This window comes from Glycine soja, chromosome 18 (genome assembly GCF_004193775.1).
Source record: "Glycine soja cultivar W05 chromosome 18, ASM419377v2, whole genome shotgun sequence".
NCBI lineage: Eukaryota > Viridiplantae > Streptophyta > Magnoliopsida > Fabales > Fabaceae > Glycine > Glycine soja.
Genome location: NC_041019.1, coordinates 12,028,801 through 12,056,118, shown reverse-complemented (window position 1 = coordinate 12,056,118; position 27,318 = coordinate 12,028,801). Strand labels below are relative to the sequence as shown.

The 27,318-nt window shown below is 30.8% G+C and overlaps 2 protein-coding genes and 1 long non-coding RNA gene across 7 annotated transcripts; 2 read left to right on the top strand and 1 right to left on the bottom strand.

Moving 5' to 3' along the window:
* The first annotated feature begins 1,067 nt into the window (after nucleotides 1-1,067).
* On the top strand, nucleotides 1,068-2,262 carry LOC114395791. Its single transcript, XM_028357633.1, has one exon. The coding sequence runs from the start codon at nucleotides 1,123-1,125 to the stop codon at nucleotides 2,059-2,061; it is 939 nt and encodes a 312-aa protein (XP_028213434.1). The 5' UTR covers nucleotides 1,068-1,122; the 3' UTR covers nucleotides 2,062-2,262.
* A 3,499-nt stretch (nucleotides 2,263-5,761) lies between these two features.
* On the top strand, nucleotides 5,762-9,294 carry LOC114395928. Of its 5 annotated transcripts, XR_003663155.1 has the most exons (4): nucleotides 5,762-6,149; nucleotides 6,244-6,356; nucleotides 7,161-7,234; nucleotides 9,036-9,294. It is a non-coding gene; the product is annotated as an uncharacterized LOC114395928 (long non-coding RNA). The 5 variants fall into 5 exon arrangements; XR_003663156.1 differs by lacking the exon at nucleotides 7,161-7,234; XR_003663153.1 differs by lacking the exon at nucleotides 7,161-7,234 and having other exon boundaries at nucleotides 6,244-6,418.
* A 3,771-nt stretch (nucleotides 9,295-13,065) lies between these two features.
* On the bottom strand, nucleotides 13,066-15,900 carry LOC114395927 (glycerol-3-phosphate acyltransferase 1-like). The gene is made up of 2 exons (XM_028357797.1): nucleotides 15,174-15,900; nucleotides 13,066-14,109 (listed from the first exon to the last, which is right to left on the bottom strand). Exons 1-2 carry the CDS (start codon nucleotides 15,882-15,884, stop codon nucleotides 13,237-13,239), a joined length of 1,584 nt encoding a protein of 527 aa, XP_028213598.1. The 5' UTR covers nucleotides 15,885-15,900; the 3' UTR covers nucleotides 13,066-13,236.
* Nucleotides 15,901-27,318: the final 11,418 nt, after the last annotated feature.

Sequence of the window (27,318 nt, the reverse complement as noted above, 5' to 3'; positions counted from 1 at the left end):
TTCCATTTTTTTAAGTTTAATTTCAATTTTTTTTAAAAAAAATTATCAATTGTTAAAATTAATCTTATATCACAATATAAGTTATTTATCATAAATTTTAATTATATAAAAAAACATTTATCACATGTTCTTGGCTTCTTGCAGTAATGAGGTGGATTTATCCCTCAACTTATTAAATTTTTACTATTTTAATAAAAAAAATTAAAGGAAATAATACATTACCACACCTTCCTTGATTGTCAAATTATTTTTTAGTTTTTAATATGTATATATATATATATATATATATATATATATATATATATATATATATAAAATAAAATTTATATTTTAATTACAGATTCACAGATCGGTTCAACGGGTCAACGAATCTATAAACTAAACCCGTGACCCAATCCGTACATGAACGATTTTGATCAATTCGGTTCAATTTTAACCCAAATACATAAATGATCAAACCAAAACTATTCAGATTGATTTGGATCAATTCAGGTTTGCGGGTGACTCATATCCGTGAACACCCCTATATATTTGTATGACAATGATGATGACAATAACAATCACAATACTAATTGTGAGTGGTGGTGATGATGGTGACAACAATGATAGTGACAGTTGATGGTGATACGTGATAGCAGTGTTAGTACCAATAGTAATGGTAGGTGATAACAATGGTGGTAGGTATCAGAAAGTCAATGTTAGTGTCGGTGGTGGTGAACCTGATGGTGATGAGATTGATGATGATGATGGGTTGACAACAATATTGGTGACGATGATATGTTAGTGATAAGAATGAAAAAGATCACTTCCAAATATAAAAAAAAAATGTATTTTTATGAATTAAAAATCAAATTCACATATCATATCATCTTTTTGTGATTTTGAAAATGAATATAAAAATATCATGGAATTGAGTTAAAAATTGTTTCGGATTTTTTTTTGAAACATGAAACAACATGTTTTGTCTTAGAAATTTCATTTAAAAACTAAAACTAAAAAACTCCTAACTATTCCATGCGTACCATTAAAAAATAATCTGAAAATTAAAACAATCAACTTTATAACATTCCCCGTCTGCACAGTTGCACATGCATCTCTCCCTTCAATTGCACACACAAATTAATGGAGGAGGAAGACAACCACTCCCATCTCCAACCACTCATACCCTATTATTCCACTCTCTCCTTCTCCTCCCATTCACTCCAGCAACACTATGCCGACAAAAATGCAAAACACTTCACCTCCGACAGCAACAACATCGTTCTCCGAATCCTCTCAATTCTCTTACTAGCTCTCATCTCACTATGGGCCAACTACGAGGCATCCAAAACCTTCCACATCACCGTGGTAAACGACGCCAAGGACTCCCCCGCGGGACGCCGTTTCGCCCTCTCCTATGTCTCAAACGACGAAGCCTCTCGCATACTCCTCAACACAAGCTCCTACGTAGAACACTTTCTTTATCCAAATAGTAATAACAATGATAACAATTACCCCAAGAAGCACATAGATAGTGTCACACTCCAGCTACCTCGCCGGAATCTCAACGTCACCGACATCGTTGCCGTCTACACCGCCGCCGGAAATCACCTCCAACGAGGTGGAGGAAAATGTTTTAGTTATGTCATTGAGATTAGCCCTACGTTACTAGAAGACCAAAGGTACGATAAGATAGCTATAGTGGGTGCAATCCTACGTGGCATGGCTAAGGTTTGGATATGGGAAGGGGCCCCACAAGGGCTTGTTGATGGCATGGCGGAGTATGTGGCGGAGATGGCTGGATTCCGCCGTGGTATGGTCTCCGGTGGCGGTGAGATGCCACAATGTAGGGAGGGTGGTGGCGGTTGGTGGTGGGAGGATAAGGACCCTAGCCATGTGGCACGTTTGTTGCATTATTGTGAGAAATTCAAGAAGGGGTTCATCCAACGGTTGAATGAAGCCATGAGGGACACGTGGCATGACCGTGTGGTGGATGAGGTGTTGGGGATGCCCGTTATGGAGCTTTGTGGTCGTTTGTATAATGATAATAATGCTTCTTGGGTTGGCTCCATCTCCATGTGATCTGAAGCTTCCAAGTGGTATTATTATTTTGCAAGTATTTTGTTTTTTCATTTGTTGTTTATACTTATTATTGAAATTGACATTCAACCATAAAATATTGTGGGTTAAGGGTTGCCCACCATGTTGATGCACATGAATCTGTGTCAATCATAATCACATGGAATTGATCAATTATATAAGTCACCGGATTGGATGGAATCATGTGCTGTATGCATGCTGTGTAGAATTTGTAATGTAAAGTCTTTTCTTTTATAAAATGTTTTTTTTGTAATGTAGCAAAGTAAAGAAACTTCAAAATTCCTTTTAGTATATTTTTTAGTAAGAGAGTTTATACTGCACCTCCAATAATTTGGAAGATTTTGATACGGTTAGTTTTTTAACCAATCAAATTTCATATTATTTTTTCATTAATTATTTTTTATTTTTCAAATTAATCCTTGATTATTATTTTTAAAATTTTGAAATTATAACTTTTTTAAATTAAAAAATATGATTAAAGATAATTTAAAAGTTTGAACCTTAAATTTTTTTTAATTACACAGATATCTCAAGGTTCTCTTTGTAAATATTATTATATCTCCTAAGATTTATGAATATTTTTAGTGACACAATTCTTTTTCATTTTCGAGAGAACTAAGATATTATATGAAAATATATGTTAGATGTAGTAAGATTTCACTATATTTATATGTAAGAGAATTATTTAATAAATGTGATTTTTTTAGTGTATCAAATTTTTTTAATCAATAATAATCATATATCACAAATAAAATTAATTTTTAATCCAGTAGAATTGGAACCCTCATAATCTTTTATCAAAACAAAAATATTATACATAAAAAGAGTAGAACTTCTTACATAGCATTATCACCCACATCTACAACAACAATATACAATGGAGAAATATGAAAATGAAACTATAGCTAGATTCCAAATTTTGCAAATTGACGAGTATTTTTCCTAGCATGAGTTTTATTTTAAATTCCTTATATCTTTATAATTAATAAATTCTCAAATTCAATAATTATATATAAATACTTATTATTATAATATTATAGTTAAGCATTGTTCAAGATCCAAAAAGCTAAGGCAAACATTTTTTACGCAGGTTACAGTGAGAAAGTTCCTCCTGTGGTTTATAATGGACAAAATTTAATAAACTATGGATTAATCCAGAGTGTATCCTTTTATCCTAAACTCTACACATCTTATCTGAACTCCTCTTTCAGCGGTGTCTTTCTCCGTCGTGCATTGCCATTTCCCCCCTCTAGTTCTCACTATGTCCTTCGTTTTCTTCCTTCCTTACTGTCCTTTAGGTGAGCGTGAGTGAGTTATGATATGGTGAAAGAGAACGTTGAGTCACATCTCTCTCATTTTCCCAAGTAATTAATTTCGTTATTCTTTATAAATTGTATTGGCACTGAGGACTATGGGAGGGAAAAGAGAGGAATGGGCTCCGATGGTTGCTCCAGTGGAGAGGGAGAAGCTGCCAAAAAGAGAGAAAACAAAAAGTGGCGGTGCCACCAGAAATTTGGATCAGATGTAAACATTCCAAGATAACAAAATGTACTCGAGATTGATCTAAATAGGGTTATTAAAAATGGTGTGCCATAAACCACATGAAGTGGTGGTACACCGTAGAATCCACCAACATTTTTTATCATGCCCTATTTTAGATATTTTTTGAAAAATCTATAATCGACTTATGATGGTTTGGCTTTCTAAGTCTTAAACTTGTTGCTTGCTTTGAGCATTATGAAGCCTAAATAAGTAAAAAATTGCTTAACTTTAAAGTCATTTTGCATGAAATTAAGGAGCAAATGGATGGTTCGTTGAGGCGCTGGTTAGAATCATTAGCAGTGGAGCCAACACGGCTTTTTGGCTAGAGAAGTGGGTTGGAAATTGTAAACTAAAAGAAGCTTTCCTAAGACTGTATCAGTTGGCAGATGATAAATCATCTCTATCGTGCAACTGAGGGCAGATTTTGCTACTGATAAAGACTATTACAAGAGGAAGATTTATTGTTAAAGGCGAAGAAGATTTATTGTTCTGTGAATGGTTGTGTGCTATATTTCAAAAAAGGTAATAAATTAATTGAGTGCAAGAGAATGTATTGGGAAAGAGACATCGTTACATAAAAAGATGTATTGGTAAAGAGAATGTTTATTTCCCAATCATTCTCAAGTTATAAAAATTGTATATATCAATGAAAGCTGTAGGTCAAATGAGATGATATCAAGAGAACATAAATAATTGAAATGTTTTGGGACTTTTTTTTTTCTAGTATAAAAAAACAATTTACCTGCAGGGGGTTGTTTTGGCCAAGTAGGTGTAGGAGGTGCCATTGATGATTGCCCCTACACTTTCATTTTAGCATTATTTTTGGTGTAATTATTATTATTATTATTATAAAAATAGGCTTGCCTTAAGACAAACACATCCATATTCTTACTTCTTCAAATTCTTTGAAAGATTCTAAATCAGCGGACAGACGGACAAGTGAGAAGTAAGAATATGATTAAAACAAATGGAATATATGTTAACAGTATATAAGAACAAATTTAAATAAGCATATAAAACTTAAAACAAAAACATTAATAAAAAGAAAACAAAAACAGCGATACTCCGCACTGAATCTGTTAGGGGGATAGAAGGGAAGAAACTGAAGTGGCGGTAGTCTGCATGGGATTAGTAAGTTTTATATGCTTATTTAAATTTGTGCGGAATATCGCCGTTTCTGTTTTCTTTTTATTAATGTTTTTATTTTAAGTTTTATATGCTTATTTAAATTTGTTCTTATATACCGTTAAAAACTATGTCATTCTAGATCTGGAACAAAAATTCCTTTCCCTAGACTTGCTTCTAATGTTCCTATTAAAGAATCTTTTAATAGTCTTGCGTAGCTTGTAGAGAGAGAGAATATGATTAAGACTTAAACGGACAAGGATCAAATATTTGTTTTAATCATATGCTTATTTTTAACTCTTTTTTTATTCCTTGATCGGTATCAGTGCGAACTATATATATCATATGCTTTTGGACCTTGTTTGTGTTCAATTTGGTTAATTTTAGAATAAATATATTTGATAGATAGGAATTTAGTTTTTAATTCTTTTTTCTTATGATCTTTGTTTTGTTATTTTTGTAGGAATTAGATTAAGGAGCTATTGGAGAGAAGTTTAAAGTTGTCAATTAAAAAACAAATTGAAGACTGGAGAAGCTATTGAGCTAGCTTAAGCGCCTATGATGGACTAGCTTAAGCTTGCTACCCATTTGAGCAAAAGGAAGTTCTCTAGACTTACATAAGCGCTCATCATGGGCCAGCTAAAGCTACTTATGCAAGGTTGATATTTGATGATTCTCAAGGATGCTTAAATGAGCCCATGATGGTCACTTAAGCGCATCATTCCTAAAGGCACAATTCAAGCATACAAGCTAGCTTAAGCTTGCACAGTTGGCTGCTGAAGCTAGCTTTTTAGGAAATGTCCACACCTAAAAAAGCCTAGTTGATATGAAAGATCACTACTACAAAAAGTGTTTATTAGGACAGTTGGCCAAAGACAGTTTTTGAAAAGTATTTGGTGGCAATATTGTAATAAATTATGAGTTTAAGGACGGTTATTTAGAAAACCGCCGTAATTGTAATTGAATAATGTACAAAGTCGGTCTTTCAAACCCGCCTTTGTATTTTTACACTTTTTTTGTTCTCTCTCTCTTATCATATAGCTGTTACTCTTTCTCCTTGATATTTTCGCTTTCTCTCTCTCGGGTAACGCACTGGTCGCGCTTCTTCGTTGCAGCACTGAGTGAGGTGGTTCACTCTCTCTGCCTCTTTCTCTTCTCTATCCCTAGAAACAAACCATCATATTCTCAGATCTATACCAAAAGCAAAACCCTAAACACTTCCTTGCCTTGTTTTGGTTCCTCTTCTGATTTGATCTCATCATCAATGGCTTTCGCATGCAGTAGAATCGCGCAACGAACATCAATTTCATCTATAAAATCAGCCATCAAATTCAACATTCGCGCTTCTTCATTCTCCAAACCAGCTTCCTCCTTTTCTCCTATTCACAATCCTTATTGACCAGGTTTCCCTTCGTCCTACGATGTTCGTTTTTGCTCCTAATCGCAAACAAGCCTTAGAATTATCGATTTGTCGTTGTTGTCATTGGTCTGTTGTAGGATTTCGCAGGAGCTGAGATGCACGCAGTTGATGTTGCCGCTGCACAGCACGGTGGTGGCGGCGAGAATGACGTCGTGTCTGACTTTCAAAAGTTGTCGAGCGCTTTCACCGGGTACTCTCTGTTGCACCTCTCCTGGCCTCTAATAGTCTCCTTTTCAAAATTATTCGCAAACCGTGAGTTGCTTCTTTGCTTCTCGGCTTGGATTTAGTTTTTCTATGGATTTTCTTTTTTCTCTTCCCGCTTTTGAATAAGCTTTGTGAATTGTGAGTGAACTGCTAAAATTAAGAAGAAAGAACTAATACACTTAGTCTATCTGTTTGTTTAATTAGGACCCATGCTTTGGTATTTTTCTTAGGCAACTAGCAGTTTTTCATTTGAGGTTCTTATCTGAGTTTAATTGGCGAATTTGGGTTTTTCAAAATCATTTAAAAAGCTTTAGTCTATTTGATTTTGCTTTCTAAATTTGTGCACCATTTAGCCTCTTGATAATACTGTTGTGTTAATTGTCGATACTAGTAGAAGATAATTTCCCAATCTATATCAGAGGTGTTTTGCTATTTCTCCAACCTCTTGGCTATCTCAAACTGGTAGAAGCTTTCCTTTAGGTCTTCCTCATAGTATGTATTGATTAACTGTTTCACCTTCCTCATAGTATGTATTAAAAAGTCTTTTTAACAAATAAATTGGTGATGCACCCTCAGGTCTTGAAGTGAGAGACAATGCAATATTCATGGATGCAATTTCTACTACTATCATATCTTATCATTTTTGGCCTCCAATATAGGTTTGGCAGACAAAATTCATGTGAAAATAAACTTAGGACTGCTTGTGTAATTGCTGTTGCAGAGGCTCGTGTTTTACCTACTACTACTATTATTATTATTATTATTATTATTATTAAAAAAATTTTGACAGAGTTCTTTAAAAAGGAGCCTAGGTGGACTATGTGTGCAATTCTCAGCCCAACTTTTAAAATACGGGAGTTTCAGGTAAAAATTTTCCCTGCCATTGTAATGTTTTAAAATTACTCAATATAAAACTGTTCAGATCTTTTTAGGAATTTTATATTGTGACAACCAGGCCAAGTTTCCTCATCAATGTTCCCCAAAACACTTACAATTCTGCTGACTTTGAAATATTCTTCATGACTCAAGGTTCCCTGATTTGGATTTTCATATGCAGTTTGGTTTAAGTTAACTAATTGAGAAATAGATTTACGATGTTGGGTTGAGCTTTCATCATATAATAAACTAGGAATAGTTTTGAAGCATAACTTTTCCTTTTCTGCTGTTTGGGTTAAAATGACCATGATTGTTAGTTATCAATGTCGAATGTAATTCCTGTTACATGGTTTGTGACAATCATTGTGTTCCTTTCTTGAGAATCTTTCAGTCCAATTATTTGATGTGTAGTCATGGTATATATCAAAATCTATTAACTAATAGACCATTCTCTGTAAGGCTTCTTTTTGACCTTGGACCTCGGTGTAACTGGTTTTTGAAAAATACTTGTTTAGGATATCTTGTGTCACATAGCTTGGACTAATCCATTTCATTATTAGTAGAGCTCCTTTGACATGATCATATCCTGTACTTCATGTTAGTTACTTTCTATTTCTACGTAATTTATCGCATTATAAGTGTATGTTCCTCTTCCTTTAATTACACTCTATAATTTATCGCAGGGTGTTTATAAAAATGGTCCTATTTTTGTTTAAGTTAAAAATTATTGTTATTATTTAAAAATTAGTTATTATTTAAAGGAAAAATGGTCCTAAATCACATTTATGCTGCTAGTTTCTTTACACTATTTCATCCAATTTCACTCTTTTTTCGTTAGTTATTACTTTTCAAATATCCTAAATCATCTCATTCATGATTAGAACAAATTTAATTTCCAAGTTAATAATAATAATAATAATAAAGAGAAACCTACTAAGATCAGTTTATCGACGGAGGTTTGAATAATTCCTATGATGTATCATGTTCTAACTTCATTACTGCCTCTGTACAACAAAAATTAGAACAATGTCAAAGAGTAAAAATATTTCATTTACACTGATATCCAATAATTGAGTAAATGTTTTTTACAATGGTCATAATCACATTATTGTAGTCAATAGTATTAATAGCCTAGTTTATTTATTTGCTTTCACACCTCTGTTATGTTGATGCTCAACCCTTAAAACAGTAGTGATAGACTTTTTCTATCTTTAACAAATATATAATTAATTGATTATATATAATTTTAAAAAATATTTTCACGCATCATGTTATACTTAATTGATTGTATATAATTGATTTTAAAAATAATTTTATAGGTTGAAAATATTTTCTTAATAATTAATTGCTAACAATATATAATTTTAAAAAATGTTATATGGAAGGACTACATGTGCTTAAAAGTTAATAGATTATTTACTTAGTTAACTTTTGTTTTCCTATTTTATCTCCAATAATTAATTGATTAAAAACTTCGTACCCCATTGTCCAGAGGCTCTTCGCTATGCGAAGGTATGGGGGAGGGATATTGTACGCAGCCTTACCCGTGCATATGCAAAGAGACTGTTTCCGGATTCGAATTTGTTTTCCTATTTTATCTCCAATAATTAATTGATTAATATAAAAAAAACACTACGTACAAATAAGTCTATGAATTTAATTTAAATACTATTAAAGGTTCTATAGTGGATATTAAGAATGAGAATAAGTTGGCTATTAGGAGATTATAGCACGACTTATATATAATGAGGTCTAACGCACATGACTTATTTCAATTCATTTTGGCCAGGTACTTTATTTTTGTAAGCTGGACGTTCCCTTTTGACTATGGATATGGTGACTCCGATCAGAAATGATTGAAAAGTCTGTGCCCCATGACCATGTGTTTCAACGAAAAAAATATTAGGTAATATACAATTATATAAGGAAAATTTTTAACCAATGGAATTCTATAAAATAGTTCAAATATGAAGATTTATATATTATCTTGTAGGAGAGAATTCAACTTGAAACTAGTCGATTGTATAAACTTAATTGATATAACTTTCATGCTCAATTTGATAATTTTAAATAATTTTGAATATTTTCTTTTAGTGTATATAATTTTAGTGAGCAACACTTTTAGACATTTTTCTGCTAAATTTATATAGTATCGGTGTTTAAATTTGATTAATTTTATTCTTTTGTTCTTTCTTTGTATGAACAATTTAGTTTAGTAATTATTAGTTAGTTTGTAGAAATATTTTTTTAATGGAATGACCATGCCACCAATTTTTATGTCATTATAATTCTTGCTTCCAAAAAGCAAAAAAATTAAAAATAATTAATACTCCTGCATCAGTTCAGGCTACGACCGATGTAGAATATCTAGCATTCTACATCGGTTGTTAGAATGATCGATGTAGAATGATGACTTTCTACATCGGTTTTCAGGACAACCGATGTAGAAATCTGGCATTCTAACTCTTAAAATTGATAGATTTCTACCTCGGTTGTCCTAATAACCGATGTAGAATGCTAGAATTCAACATCGGTCGCTCAACCGTCGTTGTCTTTTAACGACACCGGGTTACAACTACACATGATAACCGATGTAGAAAGGTGCCGATAACCGATGTAGAAAGCCTATTTTCTAATAGTGGACACATTTGATACATGATTCATTCATTGCATTCTCATGTTTTCCAAGGTTGAGAGGTCAAATAGAGCTTAGAGTGACAACGTTCATGCTTATGATTTCCTCTCCATCATCAGTTCTTGTTTCTCCTATTGCTATAAGTAACTAAATTTATTTATTCGTTGGGGTTTAATGTAATTGAATCTACTTTCATATAATTATGGTTCTTGTTATTAGTTATTTTTTATGATTAATGATTGTTTTCGGCATGATCAACTGATTCCATCATTCTCTTTATTCAATTATAATTGGGAAAATTTATTGAATTGTGAACTAAAGAAAGCACCCGACAATTTTTTATGTCTAGGGATATGGTTAAAAAGATTAGGCATCACTATAACCCTTGCTCTTAATGCAAATACTTTGATTACATTAATTCAAGGAATTGATAGTGGAATCAAGAGACTTAGGTTCTTTGACTTAAGGGATTAAGGTTAGGATAAATTTATGGGTTGATGATAACACCACCTTTGATTGAATGATAATATTAGTGATGGAATGATAGGACACTTAGGCAATTTGTCAACTTGAACTTTTCCTTTTTTTTTACGAAATAAAGAAAAATGAAAACTTGTTCCTTACCTAATTTGAGATAAAGTATTAAATTTATGTTTAATTAATATGTGTATATCTTGTGGTTGAAACTAAAGTGCAGATGCAATCTATGTATATCTTGTGGTTCTGGAAAATTTGATATTTTAAACTTACAACATCAGTTTTGACAAAACTAATGTTATATGATGCATTACAACATCAATTTTGTCAACATTGATGTTGTTTTTGCATTTTTTTTATCGATTTATTATTATAGCATATCGATTTTGGAAAGAACCGACATTGTAGTGAATTTTAACATTAATTTTTATAATCGATGTTAAAAATAACTTACTTTTAACGATGGTTTCAACATCAATTTAAAATCAATGTTGAATGTCCATAAAAATTAATGTTAAATGTTTATTTTTCAGTGATGAACCCACATCTTTTACAACCTACTTTAATTTTTATTTTTTAAATCTTTTATTTTCAACCTTTTTATTTCTATCATCTAAACCAAACAAAACATTAAAGGTATCTAATGTTGATATAGCTAATAGGTATAAATAACTAACATAAGCTCAATTATAAGGCCTTCCAAACTTGATTTATCTAGAAATTTGATATCAGAAGAAAAAAGCATAAGATTATCAATTCACTTGACAGAGTTTTATGGAGTTGAGCCTTGTACTCAATCCCAAGAATAGGTTCATTGTGCGAAAATGCTACGTGAACGAAGAAAATATTATCGCCAAAATTAGCCATAGTTTGTTATGAGCCATTTCAATGTGAAAAAAGAATAATATACCAGTAAATATTCATCTCTCAAGTTGGTAGATTGAATTTGATCTCGCTCCAAATAGGTAAATCCAATCTATAACATCAGTAAGGCACAAACTACAGATATTTCACGCTCTGAAAAACCATGAAGCCTTATTCTTGCAACCTAAAATATAGTTGCCATAAATATCAAAAGAAAAGAAGGAAACTGAAAGAAGAAAATGCAAAGAGAGAAAGACAAAGAAAATGCAACTCAGTTCAGAGGATAAAAATAAAAAAATACATTCACTAACATTAATTCCGGGGCTTCAATAGTTCCTTTTCTTTAATGGATGCTTGCAACACGAAAATTGTTGTAGGAGGCATCGAACAAAGTGGTGCCTAATGAAGGATTATCTCTAGCTGGCACCTTCTTTAAAAGTGGTCAACCCGTCTTGTAAGGATGGGAGTAGATATCCCAAATGACGTCTTCCACTACAACACAAAAACTTCACCAGCAGTTGCCATTTGGTATGAAGCTTCCTACGCCTACGTGGCTAAAATAATTTCCTGCCAGTAAATTGTACTTTTTATTTTGCACTTTTTATGTAAATTATTTTTTTATACTAGTACGGAGAAAAGTCATGTTTTGTGTCTTCCTGGGAAACATGAAAACACTTTAATGGTATTTTTCAAGAATTGGCAAGTGAGCTAAGAAATGTAAGACCGAGATTATAAGTATGATATAATTAATTTATGTAAAAATTATATATTTTATGTATTTATGTATTGGTTTGTATTAGGATGTTCAAAACCGAATTAAATAATTGGTAATCGATAAATCTATTAAAAAAATTGAAAATTGCTTAAATCAAAAGTTGTAAAAATAAAAAATCTAAAAAATCAAGTAATTTTTGTGGTTTTTGTTCAATTTTCAAATCCTATTATAAAAAACCGAACAAAATTAAATAAATCCCATATTATAATTATATTAATTTTTATTTGTTAATTAATAATAGGTATTAAATAATTTTTTTTTTTTTTGTTTTATAATCAAAATGTATATTTTACTTTTGTATGTTAAAAAATATACTAATATTGTTAAAAAAATAGTGTTAAATATCAAGTGAAGCACAAATTACTATTATAATAAAAAGAAGTTAGTAATATTATTTTATATTAATGTTAAATAGAAGTGAAAATAATAATTTTTAATTAAAATATGTTAAAAAAATTTAATAAAAAAATTATTTTTAAAATAATATAATATAATAATTATATAAGTTAATAAATTTTAAATTATGATATTAGAATAAAATATTAAAAAAATCATTAAACTGACCAAACTAAATGGCAAAAGTTTAGTCCGGTTTAGTATTATATTTAAACCAAACTGTATCTTTGTTTTATGTTTGATGTTTGGTTTGAATTACTTTTATCTATAAATCAAACCAAATGGCATTACAAACACCCTTACCTTAATATTTTTTTTCTTTTGTTTCTTAACATTTTTTTCAAGATGCATACAGCTTTAAAAGTGATTTTTTTTTTTTTACTTTTTATTATATATCTCCCCATAGTATTTTTCTTTCACACTGCTGTTGTAGTAAAGTTACATTAATGTAAGATTTATACTCTGAAGTCTGATCAGTGTATAGCATAAAGTCATAAAGTATCTTAAATTTTTTTCTCATTACTTTTTCTCACCATTATTTTTACACAATATTAAAATCTCTCTTTTGTTTATGTATAAAGTGATTTGACATTTTATTTTATATATATATATATATATATATAAAAAGTGATGTTAAACGAACATTTCTCCAAATTAAAACCCAATGGAGAACAAACTTCATCACATTGAAAATCTTTGACCATCTTGTCCCTACACATGAACTGATTTGACATTTTACAGAAAAAGAAAATATATATAAAAAAGAGATGTTACATGGAACAATTTTCCAAATTAAATCCCCCATGAAAATTCAAATGAAGGACAAACAAACTTCATCCGTAATTAGCAGAATCTTCTCCCCTTCTTTTCTTGAACAACCCCTTCATTGCCAGCCAGCATCATATATTTATCCCTCCTTGTAAGGTTGGTGCACTCAAACCCTAAAGCATCAGCCAACTGCCTCTGTATGTAATTTGCCACTTCATGACTAGACCTACCTCCAGCACATGTGAGTTCTCTAGGAACCTTTCCAAGGACTTGAATGTCATATCTTGGCCAAGGGTTCATGAAGAAGAAAATAGGGTCCAAGACCTTTAGTCCACTGGCTGTGGTCCCATAGAACATGGTCACATGAGCATTCATAGCCACAGGCACAATCTCATCAGCAAGTTCAGCAAACAAAGAACTGAACCTTAGTAAATATGGCTCCCTACAAGTTGTTCCTTCAGGGAACACCACCAAATCCCCTTCACAAAGCAACCTTTTCATAGTTTCCCCGTCTTGTTCTCTGTCCCTTGTGAGTCTCATTGTCCTAATAGGGGCTATCAATTCAGACACCTTGCTTAAGCTGTATGTGACAGCAGTCAAACGCCTCCCCAGCGTTATGCTAAGAAAAATTGGATCCATGAGAGTCCTGTGGCTACACACATAGAGCACCCCTTTGTTTGACTCTGATCTTTGTTGGTTCTTGTCATTGAAATTCAGAATTAGTCCACTCCATATTCCTAACGCCAATGTAAATTTGCAACAAAGGAAAACCCCCAGAAAAATTCTGTAAATGGCCATCAGAAATCCAAGGGGGAGCCACATGAACATAAGAAGGGTTGCGGAAGGAGTAGGCAAAAATGCTAGCCTTCCATCATGAAATATTAAGGGCTTTGGATATTTGTTTCTTGGCATCACTTTGCCCTCTTCATTGATCACCACATAAGCCTCCTGTGTCATTAATGTGTAAGTAGTTAGAATAAGATAAGACAAAAATACATAAATTGAAGTAAAGGTGTCGGGTGGTGCATTCGCAATCTAAATGTAATTAAATGTATATATATTATGTTGTACCAACTAAAATAAATATGACAGTAGGTGAAACAATAGCGTACACGTGTGGACTAACATATAGGTTTTATTGTTTTTTATGTAGAAAATGTTTATGGGAGTTGATTCTAAAAACTCACCACCTTGAATTTAAAGAACGTTTAAAAAGATATTTAAAGATTATCTATCAATAAGATTTTCATATTTTTATATCTAACGAAAATTAAATTTACATCCTTATGTGATAATGAATATGTTTCATTGTAAATAGACCAATTTTTGTGAAAATAAGTTTTATTGAAAGGTTTGCTTAGTAATTTTGATATATATATATATATATATATATATATATATATATATATATATATATATATATATATATATATATATATTATTCAAATGGTTTCAATTTCCTTTTTGTTCCATAGGGGGTTACCAAATTAATCAAGAACTCTAACACAACGGTCAAATAATTGCAGACTTCAAGTTTTGGTGCCATGACATGCATATTACAGTTTCATTATCTGAACTTTAAAAAAAAATAGCATTGTATTTAATATCATATACAATTATTTTATGTTTCGTTTATATTTTAGCTTGTTCCTATGTACATATCTTAAAAATAAAACTTAAATTAAGGAAACAACTAGTAACTCCGTGTTCACAAAACAAATGCCATTCTTGTATATACCCGCATAATTTCACATTATTTTTAACCCTCGCCTTTATATATATTTTAAAAGTGTCAATCTTGCTTTCTCCTCTCCACTGGTTTGAAGTAATTTGATATTTTACTACAAGAGAATATTAGAAGAAGAAAAAATTATGTGAAACAAGCATTTTTTATTTTTATTTTTCTAAAATATTTCTCTAGTTCAGTATATGGGAGCTAAAAAAGATAGCTCATCGAATACTAACATTAACACAGTACTATAGCCTCAAGAAGTAGCTAGCTTCAGAGATACCTTGCAAAGAGAAATAAAAAGCTGATCATGAAGACTTGTGTTGCCAATCCCAAGGTCAGGCTTTGTATCTCCAAAATAGTCCATGAGGGCACTATGCTTCACAAGCAAACCAGACTTAGAGAGCAAACCAGTGAAGTAACAACCAGAAGTGTGCAATTCTGTGGCTATAACAGCATCAGCATTCAAATACTCCTTGAGAAACCCTTCAACCATCACTCTAGGCATAGTGGTGAAGAAAACTCTGGACCCTACTGAAGCCACTACCTCATAGGCCTCAAGGTTGAGGTTCTCCAAGTAGAACTTCGGCAAAACTGCCCTTGAAGTGTTTTCCATGTCCTTCATTCTGAGGCCACAAAAGGAGATGAAGATCATGACCCTAAGCTTCATTTCATAGTTTAAGATCCACAGCATAGGGCATGAACAAAGCAAGAAGAATGCCCTAAAAATGCTTCCACCTTCAAAGGCAACAAGCATGAAATAGGGAAAGAAGGAATGAGTCCTTAAGAGGACTTTGTGAAAGTCACAAGCTAGGGTTTGTGACCCTCTACACTCCAAATCACACTTGGCAATATTAGGGAAAGGGGAAGGTTGATGCAATGGTTTGGATGAAAGATCACCCCAATGAAACCCATGGCTTTTAAGTTTTCTTGCAAATCCATAACATGATTTAACAAGCACTTGGTTCATGACCCAATTTGCAAGCCACACCATTTTGAGTTTCTTTGATCAGTATAATGCTTATGACAATTTAAAGGATATATAAAGCTGAGAGTGTCAAGGAAATGAATGGTTGTTGGTTGGAGAGGAAGATGGCCAGAGAATATATTTATAGTATTAAAATGGAAAGGTGCAAAACAGCATGGATTCTTGATTATTTTAAATAGCTTTTTGTGGGAGTAATTAATATTATTGGTATAATAAATGTTATAATGTTTTTTATGACATTATTATTTTTTTATTTCTGTTCGTTATATCAATTATCTTATGGCTTGCGTTTCTCTTTCTTTTCTTTTTCCATCTCTTTCATGATTATAAAAAATATATAATTATTTATTTATTTTAATTTATAAAAAATAGTTTATCTTTTTGTATAATTTAATTTTACATTTAATAAAAGAAGTATTTTTTAAAATTTTAAGTAAAATCACTTGCAGTTATATGGTTTAGAGGATAATAAAAATATAAAAAAAAGGAAATTATAATAAAAATGAATTATTTAAATAAATAAAAAATCGATTATTTACATCATTACAATAGCGAATAGAAATAAAATTAGATAAACCATAAAAAAAATTTCTACCTGTATAATAAGTTTATTTTATATCTAACTAAGAGTAAAATGGTGACTAAATTTTATCAGATACTTTCTCCATTATTTTCCATGCAATGTCATGATTATAATGGAGAGAAATTTTTAATTTTACATTAAAAGAAATTATTTCCTGTTGATATCTTAGCAAACAAGTCTTCTAATTTTATCTACTTTTTATATTTCTTTCTTGCTTATTTTTATCAAAACAGACAAACATTACAATGAGATATAAAGAAAGCATAAAGAGAAATAACATGAAAGATACATATTTTTAGTTGCATGCGGGGAGATAGGAGAGATGCTATGATTAACATATTTTTTTCATCTCCGTCATTCTGTATACTTTTTTTTTATCTCATTACATAATCCATCACATCTTTTACCTTCTCTCTTTCTTAATTTATATTTTTCTTTTTTTTATCTTTCTCATTCTTTCATCAATATGTTTAATTGAGGTAAAATTTGGTGAGGCAGATTGTAGCATTGGTTAAAGCTAGACATGCTTCTTCTTCTCTTTTCTTCCTTTTATAAAAAATAACATTTTTAGCATTGTACCAAGCTACTGACATTTTCTTTTTTACCAGTCTAGCATATGTATAGCTTCAGAAGCAATGCAGCAGATGCACTAAATTTTATCTGCCTATCCATAATAAAACCCCAATGTCACTGACACATAAAAGTGCTCGTAGTAAGAAATCATTTTCAAGAAACACTTGAATTTTTTTTCTATCCTGGTAGATATTGTGCAGTACATAAGGTAGGTTAAAATGTCAGTGACTGCCTCTGAGAGAGGCTTAATTGACTACTTTTTTCTTAGAAAATTGACCTCGCTCTACCGAGAAAACATGTAAGTAAAGACTCGGCCCACGGGTAAACAAAGTTTAACCTATATAATTATATTTTGTTTTATAATAATATTTCATGATTAATAAAAAAACTGTATCTTAAAACAAAGACTTTTTTTATAATTAATATGTTGTTAGTCCAAATGAAATTAGGTTCAAATCTTTTAAGAATGATCTCAAGGTCAATCTATATATATAAGAAAAAATTATTGAGAAAAGAGATCTTACTAAAAATTGTAAGTCAAACTTTCAAAATTAATCATTAATAAAATTAATAAATATTTTATATCAATAATGTGTGTTAAAAAAGACTGCATTTTATAATAGTTTTTGCATACATAAATCTTTTGTGAATCTAATAAACCAATGCATGTTAGTATGCATAAATATATTATAAATTATTTTTCTAAAGAAACATATTATAAATTTTAATTAATACTAGTATACTACATATCTTTTAATAAGAAATTCAAATTTATGTATATACATTTAAAAAACATAAAGGTGGGAGCCCACTCTCATCAACTTCTTTAATCCGTCTTTACTTATATTAAATTTTTCTTATGAAAATTGTAAATATTTTTAAACTCGTTTTATATGTATTGAAACATGTACTTCTATTTATTTTATTTTATAGAACTTTAAAAGATTTTAAATCAAAATTAATGTAAAATAAATATTATGCATTTTATAATATTAGAAAAATTCGTCAACAAGTATCTTACAATTAGCCAATTAGATCAAATATAAAAATAACTTTAGGCAATTAGAATATTATATTTATTTAGTATTTTCATTTTGAATCATTAATAAGCATATTAATGCTACTTATTGCTATCGGTCATATTGCACTAGCTGTAATGTGTTTATGATGTACCTTTTGAACCATTTATTCATAGAAAATATAAACGTTCGGTTCACCTTATTTTTAACTATACTTAGGGGTGGAAGAAGAGAAATATAAGAAGGAATAAAAAAATTGAGAGAAAATGATAAATGTGATAATATAAAAAGAAAAGGATATATATATAAGATAAAGTGATTATATATTTATAATTAGTCTAGTGTAATTATGATTTTAATCTTTATAAAATGAGTAAGTTTTTACTTTAGTTTTTGTAAATTAAAAAAAAAAACATTTCTTTAAAATTTAAGACCATTTTTTTAGTCAGTGTAAAACGAGGCAGTAAAAAAAAGTTATTACAAAACGAGTAAATTTTAATTTTTATAAAACTTTTTATTTGATTTTTATCTATATGTCTGTAAAATTTGAAATCACTACTTTTTATTTCGTAACATTCATTTTAAGGTGGATAAATGAACATTTATTTTAAAAATTTAGAAATTATTTGGATGTATCACATGTTAATATGGTTCCACGTGTAGTAGTTTGCGCAACATAGGATGGTCATTTAACTTTCTGTTAACTGCATAAGCAAGTGTCATATATTGTAATTTTGGACATGGATTAAATTTGGAAATAGAAAAACTACATCCAAATGGTTTAAAACGTGAAAGATATATTGCATACCTTCACATCAGACGCGGAAAATCATGTTTTCAACGGGAATGCAAACACAATATAATATTAGAGATATAACTGCTTGGAATAAGCATTTCAGTCATTTTTAATGAGAAAAATAATTATGAATTAAAATTTAGAGATATTATTATAATTATATTTTATTCAATCATCAATTATTATTTATGATAAATTTATTATTTTTTATAAAATTATCTTAAAAATTATAATTATAATTTATGATTGAATGTCCATATAAAACAATTAATATATCATCATTAAACTTTTTTTTTAATTGTTATAAGTGACTCTTAAGGATTATTTTTCTTGTTCATTTCTCTCACTGGGTATGTTTGATTTAGAAAAAGAAAATAGAAGAATTTTTTTTAAATTAAAGTATGTAAAAGGTGTAGGTCTCAAAAAAAATATAAAATTTTTCTTTAATATTATTTCTCTCCTTTCTACCAAATCCCATACTTGTCTATTTTTTATGTTTAATATTTAAAAAATTGAAATAAATGTCCATAAAATAAACGTTGCAATTATAAATTTTAAAATTCTATTGAAACTAAATTTTAACTCATTTATAATATGATTATAATACATAAAATGATTTTTTTTCATCGATTCAGTGTACAAAAGATAATAATACTCTCTTAATATTGAAATATTGAAAAGTACCGGAGCAATCACCATTTTACTGTTGCTCAATATTCTTTCTTATGAACTATAAATATAGGGAACTACAATCTTATTTGTATGAACGTTGTCGGTTCTGCAAGACAAGCCAACCATTATAAACAATGTATACCCCAAAATATTTAGACATTATAATTTTCTAGTTGTTGGTAAAGTAAGACAGCTTTTATGTGTGTATGTATATATTAATTAGCAGCAGTGGAATCAGAAGAAAAAAAATAGGGGAGGCGAATTTTTTTAGTAACATTAACAATATAATTACAATTTCTTTTACAAACAAAAAAACATAAAAAGTAACATTAAAAATAATCTAATAAGTTAAGATAAAATTTAATTGAACTTTTTTTAGTACGACCGTATGACAATAAAATAATATTTAAGAATAAAGTTTAGTTAAATTAAACTTTTAGTAAAAGTGAACTTACATACTAAACTTTAACCTAAAGTTTTAAGGTTCAAGTTTATGAATTTTATCCTCATTTATATGGTATTCAACCTTCTCATTCTTACTCGATGTGGAACTTTATCTCACACTTATTTCAATTATCTCTCCCTCAAGTGAGTCTCCTTCACATGGTAGTCTCCCCCTCAAGCAGAACTCATTATCATCCACGAGTATTTCATGGTGGTTATTAGAGCTCACATGTTCTAAATACTTGCACCGTCACTTCACCCACAGGACACGTCTACTGAACCCACCATCAGAAAGACTTTCAATACAAGGGATCTTCAGGCCAAAGATATGTCTACACGAGTTCAAATCCAACTCGTCCCAAGAACTTGTCGATCCACTATGAAGTTATATAACCCATTTATTGTTCTCCGAAAATGACTAATGTGCTCTGATACAAAAGAATCAAAATATGAAACATCCCTCCATCTTTCCACAAATTCAAATCTTGCTAATAATCTAGATTCATATCAAGATTTGTAAATAGAAAAACTAGGGAAAATATTTAAATAAACAAAAAAATATTTTTTTTTCATTGATTCCATTTTCAATCAATTTGCCAATAACAAACAAATTGCTCATAATCTGTTTTGATCTCGTGAAAGTGCATATCGATATAAATATCAATCAATACATACAAAAATCCACCTCTTTCATTTACAATAAAATTGTTTGAATCCAAAATAGAAAAATAGAAAAAGAAAAGTGTTTGAAAGAAACTATAAAAATATGTATATTGTACACCCATTTTCTTAGGATTGTAGTTTAATTGGTCAGAGCACCACCTTGTCAAGGCAGAAGTTGCGGAGCCCCGTCAGTCCTGATGGATCCACCCCCCCCCCCCCCCAAAAAAAAAAAAAAAAGAAAGACATCCATTCATTTTTTTGTGTAAAAGGGAATAAAATTGATAAACAAAATCTTATTGTTGAACCATCAACTCTGATACCAATTGTTATGCAACCAAAGGAGGTAAACACTAGGTAAATTCACACCACTAGACCATGAGCAATCACATAAGTAAACCTAACATCACATTTTAACCCAAAACCTTAAGCCTCTTGTTTATGGGTCTTATCCTCACTTATATGATATTCAATATTCTCATTCCTACCCGATGTGGAACTTCATCTCACACGGAATAGGTATAGATTGCTATGGATGATGGTGGAGTGAGATCATTGTGTGATGTTGAACATATCTCTGAATTAAGGAAGAATTTGATCTCAGTTGGTACCTTACAAGCCAATGGTTTTAGTTATAGAATTGATGGAGATCGGGATACCCTCAAAGTGTGTATGAGGGTTTGACTGTGATGAAAGAACAACAGACTGTAGGAAACATTTACAGACTGTTGGGGAGCACAATTGTAGGGCTAGTTGCATCTTTTGAGTCTGGTAATGATGCTACCAAATTGTGGCACCTACGTTTGGGTCATCTTAGTGAGTGTGGGATGGCAGAGCTTCATAAGTGAGGACTCTTAAAAGGAGTTTGGAATTGGAAGTTAGACTTGTGTGAGTATTGTGTGCTTGGGAAATAGACTATGTGGTTTAAAGTTGTGAAGTATACCACCAAGGGGATTCTAGATTATGTGCATACTATTGTGTTTACAGGAGGATTCTTGATGATGGCTCTTTTATTTTTTTGCTATTGTATGTTGATGATATGTTTATTGTTGGTAACCATTTGCATGATGTGAATGAGTTGAAATCACTATTTAACAAAGAGTTTGACATGAAGGATGTAACATCCAAAAAAATAATCTAATAATTACTTAGATAAAGATATCTAAATATATCTTTTAGTAAAGGGAAAGATAGATTAAATTGTTTTAATATATTAGATTGTTATTTTTATTTTGAAAAGATATTAGTGTAATAATAAATTAGATTGGTTAAAGATAATAATAAATAAAGATAATAAAAATAAGAGATAAAGAAAGGTTGGTTAAACAAATCTTAAAAGATACAATTTCAAATTACATACAACGTCTATATAAGGACAATTCCTTTTCCTAGAAACACATAGATAAACAATCTCTATTGGTATTTCTGAGATGCTCAAGGACTAAGAAAAAGAAAAAAAAATGGAAAAATTCTGTCAATGTGATTAGTAGAAGAGAAGAAGCACAACGAAAGGCGCAAATTACTTGCTTTAAGAGGTGAGTAAAATACTTACCTTTTTTTAGAAACTTCCACGGTATGGTTCTCAAAGCATGTATTTTGTGATTTGATGCAAAGAATTTGAAATCAATAAATTCTTTTTATATAGAAAATTACGGTTACAATATTTCTTGTTTCTTCTTGTACACTAAATTTATATGCACTGTAATTCTTTCTTTCTTAAATTTGTGTGAAGATGTATATAATATATGCCTATATGCACTTGCTTTATAATAGATTATATTATATTCTTGAGTTAAATTACATGAATTTCAAATGCTAGTAGTTAAAGATTGAATGGAATATTCAAATGACATACATTGACGTAAATTCATTAATTTAATTTGTGAATTTTTTTCAGTGTTGTTTGTGCCTCGCATTTGGATGATTGACTACATATTCGTTTATATATTCATTTGACTATCGATATATATGGCATACCTCTATCTGGGATGGAGATGAAATTATATTAGATACCTCCATTTGGAATGGAAAAGAGATTTTGGATACATCCATCTATGATAAGGAAGGCAGTGTGATGTCATTGTATGGAATATAAGCTCAGGGACCCTTTTAAAAATTTGAGACCCACACTGATTCTAAGAACCAAAGAATTGAGTCTTGTGATTCTGGGAATCACTAAATTGTGTATGTTATATTTATTTCAATGCGTTGAGATATTGTCATTTATTTAAATATTTTATTTATTCAAAATGTCATGAATTGTGAGTGTTTTAAGCTGATTTTTATTATAACATTTATATACATATAAAATCTTATTTGAAATTCATTACAGATACCATAGCTGATTTTCTAGATTACCGTACCGACTGAGAACAATACTATTTACAAATACTTTAGGTTTATTTTATTCACTGAGATTATCATCTCATTAAAAGTGTTATTTTCATAGCACAAGGAAGAAGTTGTTGGAATTGAGGAGGCTTGAAGACTTAGTTACCTTTAGAAAAAAATTTAGCTTTGTTAGTACTCATAATAATATGTTGAATGTGGTTGATTACGTTATACTTTTAGTGTTGGTTATTTTTAGATCCCATGTTTGAGAGTAATATTTTTACTTATGTAAAGACTATTTATTTGATTTTATTTATTATACATGAGGTATTTTCATACTAATATAATTTTGAAATTTTATATTCCTTATAGTATAGGTTGTTATTGTAACAAAGGGTGTTACAAAAGACTTAGGTCCTGCCAAGAAGATTCTTGGGATGGAGATTTACAAGGACAGGAAATCAAGACAATTGTGACTTTCACAACGGGGCTATGTTGAGAAGGTGCTAGACAAGTTCAACATGAGCAATGCAAAGCTTGTAAGTATTCCATTAGCAAAACACTTTAAGCTTTCCATAGATCAATGTCCGAAAACATATGTTGAGGTGGAGTACATGTCAAAGGTTCCCTATGCCAGAGCAGTTGGTTGTTTGATGTATGTTATGGTGTATACTATACCGGATTTGACACGTGCTACAAGCCAAGTTTGCAAGTTTATGTTTTCCCCAAGAAAACAGAAGTAGTGAAGTGGATCTTGAGGTACCTAAAGGGTACAGCAGGTCATAGTATTATGTTTTCCAGTTAACAAGGTGATCCTTCATTTGTAGGATAAGTGGATTCTGACTATGCTAGTGATCTAGATGACATATGATCTACAACAAGGTATGTCTTTACTCTTGCAGGTGGGCATGTTTGTTGGAAATCCATTATTCAATCTCATGTGGCAATGTCAACAACTGCGAAGTATATATGGCAGTAGCAGAGGCTAGCAAGGAAGCTATGTGGTTCGCAGGGCTAGTGAAGGAGTTGGGCATTAAGCAAGGTGGAGTTCAATTGCATTGTGATAGCCAAAGTGTTATTAACTTGACAAAGAATCATGTGTATCCTACTAAAACCAAGCATATTGATGTGAGGTTCCATAAGATCAGGGAATTGATGACATCTAGTCAGATTTTGCTCAGGAAGGTTCACACTTCAGAGAATGCAGCTGATATGTTAATCAAGGCAGTCATAACTGACAAGTTCAATCATTGCTTAGACTTGTTAAACATTGTTGAGGGCTAGACAAGACGAGACCCCCAACCTAGGAGACCTAGGTGGATTTATTATTTATCTTCCATGAGACTAAATATTCATTAAGGTGGAGATTGTTGTGCATGATTCATATTTTATGGGTTGGACAAAATGATAGAGTAGAGCGTAAAGGTCACCTGTTGTTGGGTTACAAATTGGGTTGGGGAGTGGGTAAAACTCGTGATATGCGTGATATTATATATTATAATGTAATCCCTTTGTTTATGAATATGAAATAGAAATAGTCACTCTACTCTCAAGAACGTAGACACACTTGTCAAACCTTGTTAAATCTCTTGTGTTTGTGCATTTGTGTGTGATTTCTCTCATACCATTTAGAATTCTGGTTGTTATTACTGATAAATTCATACAATTAGAATTTTGTTAGGGATAAGGAAATGGATTTTATTGTCCGTAAAGTTAGAAATTAGGTTAAAAATTATTTTTTTAGGTTATTTGTAAATATAAAACTGATTACGGAGACTATAAGAGGACCCCAAGATAAAAACTAGAGGCTAGTTTCTTATTTCTTAATAAATAAAAAATAAGTTAACAAAGTACTCTAAGGTGAGTCGTCCCACTCCCACAAGCTACAAATAAATTTATTTTAATGGGTATTGGAACAAATATTAAGGGGGACAGATTATTTTTTCTTATACAAGAGTATTAAGAAGTTTTTCATCTTTGGGGGCGGCTGCCCCTGCCGCCACTAACCCAGTTCCACCCTTGTTAATTAGATATTTAGTTGGTAAAAATCTTTGTTGTACAAATAAATGTTTTAAAAATTAGATTGGTTATTGAGGTGATCAAATTTTTGGTTTAAGCTGGATTTAATGGTGTAATTGTAATTTTTTTTATTTTTAAGAATCGAACTCAACTATCATGAATTTACAAATGTTATGCACATTACTTAATTAATCGAGTCAGACAGCCTTAATAATGATTTAACTTCACTTGAATTGTGACTAAATTAGTATTAATAAAATAATAATAATAATTAAATAATATATGAAATAATATTATTTTTTATTTATTTAATATTAAAAATATTATCAACCAATTAAGATTGATCCAATTGATAAAAATGACATAATATTCCAAAAATATGTAGGTTTTGTAACATCCCATTTTTCGTAAATAAAATTTTAGAGAATAATGAGATTTTATAAATAAATAAATAAAGAGATATAATTATTAATTAAAATAATAGTTTGAGGAAAAATAAAAAGAATATTTTATTTATTTTTTTCATAGAGAATAAAATAGAGTTTGTTTTTATAAAATAATAAATAAATAAATAGCGTTTGGTGTCTCTCCTTTCTCTTATTTTCGTTTTTTTTTCCTTCTCCTCTCAAAATCCTCTCTTTTTCTCGTAGTCCGCAGACCACTAAACCTGTATCAGAAAAACGACAATCTTGGACTCATTTGCCATTGGATCGTCGTGAAATTTAAGCACCCGGTTCGCAACTCAATTCAGAGCATTCTCACCGTTGAGAATTTCGAAAAAATGTCAAAGCTGAGAGAAATATTTTTTGCATCGTAACTTTTTCCTTTCCCGCTGAAACTCAAAACTGTTATGGTAAAACTATGATCCCGGACTTGTTAACCATTGGATTATAGTGAAATTTTGATATATTGTTCGAGAGTCATGTCCGCACACCTTCACCATTGGGATTTGTGATATAATATTCAACGAAGGAGATAACGAAATCGCACGAAGATAGTACAAATGGAGGCTTCAATCCCTTCTCCTTCTCTCTAACGTTTGAGAACCCTATTAGAACAATCAAAGGAAAAAAATGAGGAATCTCAAAAAATTGCTAGAGATGTCACTACACGTGAGCCCGCCTAAAGGTAAGAGATGAGTTATTCACAATTCGGGATTAGTGAGAACATGTATAGGGATACTTAGAGGATTAAATTGGGGTTTATTTTGAGGTGTTTATTAAATTATAATTTTTCCTTTACAATTATAAATACAATATTATTGTGTTTTATGTACCAATTGATGTTCTAATAAGTATTGATTGATAAACTTGAGTACTTTTGATGTTTTTGTGTTTTGATTCCATGATTTTGATATAATTGTGTGAAATTATTTGAGGGGTTTTACTCCCCATGTTGTGATCATTTGAACCTGTGATTAATGGTGAAATACATGTGTATTGAGATGTGTGTATTGAGTTGTGAGCTATGAACTGTACAATCACACAATTGTAAGATCCTTTAAGGGCGACGAGTATTGTGATGAGATCCACTGTGGGAACCCGACGAGTTAAAATGATTTTGAAAACAATTGAGTAGTTGTGTGTATTGCATGGTTCATAGGTAAAGTGTATGTGATTCATGAAGTGTGATGACGTGTTAAATTGAAATTATGTCATTATGATTGAGATCGACTGTATGTGATAAATTGAGTATGTACGTGATTGTAATGTTGTTTGCATTGAGTTATGAACTATGAGTTGTACAATCACACGACTTTAAGACCCTTTAAGGGCGATGAGTTAATTATAAGACCCTTAAAGGGCGGTGAGTTAATTATAAGACCCTTTAAGGGCGGTGAGTTAATGCTAAGACCCTTTAAGGGCAGCGAGTTAAAACTATTTTGAGAACAATTGAGGAGTCATGTATTTTGTACAGTTCATAAATAGAGTCTGTGTGTTAAAATGTTTTTTGGGTTGGACTTGAATCAAGAGGGAGAGGCCTTGACGGACTCTTCGAAGTGTAGGCCTTGGGGGTCACTCGGTTTGAGTGCTCCTTTAAGCCTATGTTGATCTCATATGGTTGGAACATTCTCGCAAAACACTGTGACCCTAACTGGTCTCCCTATGATATTACCTAGTGAGAGTGACTTGACTTGCTAGTGTGTGGTTTGTCTTGTCATGTACTCCTAGGCGCCTGACGAGGTTTTTCACTGACATGGTACCACATTGCATATAGGATTGAGTCTTAGTGTATCTGTTGCATAACACTTGTGTATTGTTCTATATTAATTGATTTGATGATATTGTGTTTTGACTATTGAGTATGCGAATATTGTGAAAACGAATGAGACGTGTGGTGAAA

What these genes read in the sequence shown, in the direction of transcription:
- LOC114395791 (XM_028357633.1), top strand. Translation starts at nt 1,123, where the DNA reads ATGGAGGAGGAAGACAACCACTCCCATCTCCAACCACTCATACCCTAT.
- LOC114395927 (XM_028357797.1), bottom strand. Translation starts at nt 15,884, where the DNA reads ATGGTGTGGCTTGCAAATTGGGTCATGAACCAAGTGCTTGTTAAATCA. An exon ending in TTTTTATTTCTCTTTGCAAG is followed by an intron (nt 14,110 to 15,173) that starts GTATCTCTGAAG and finishes TTAATGACACAG; the next exon opens with GAGGCTTATGTGGTGATCAA.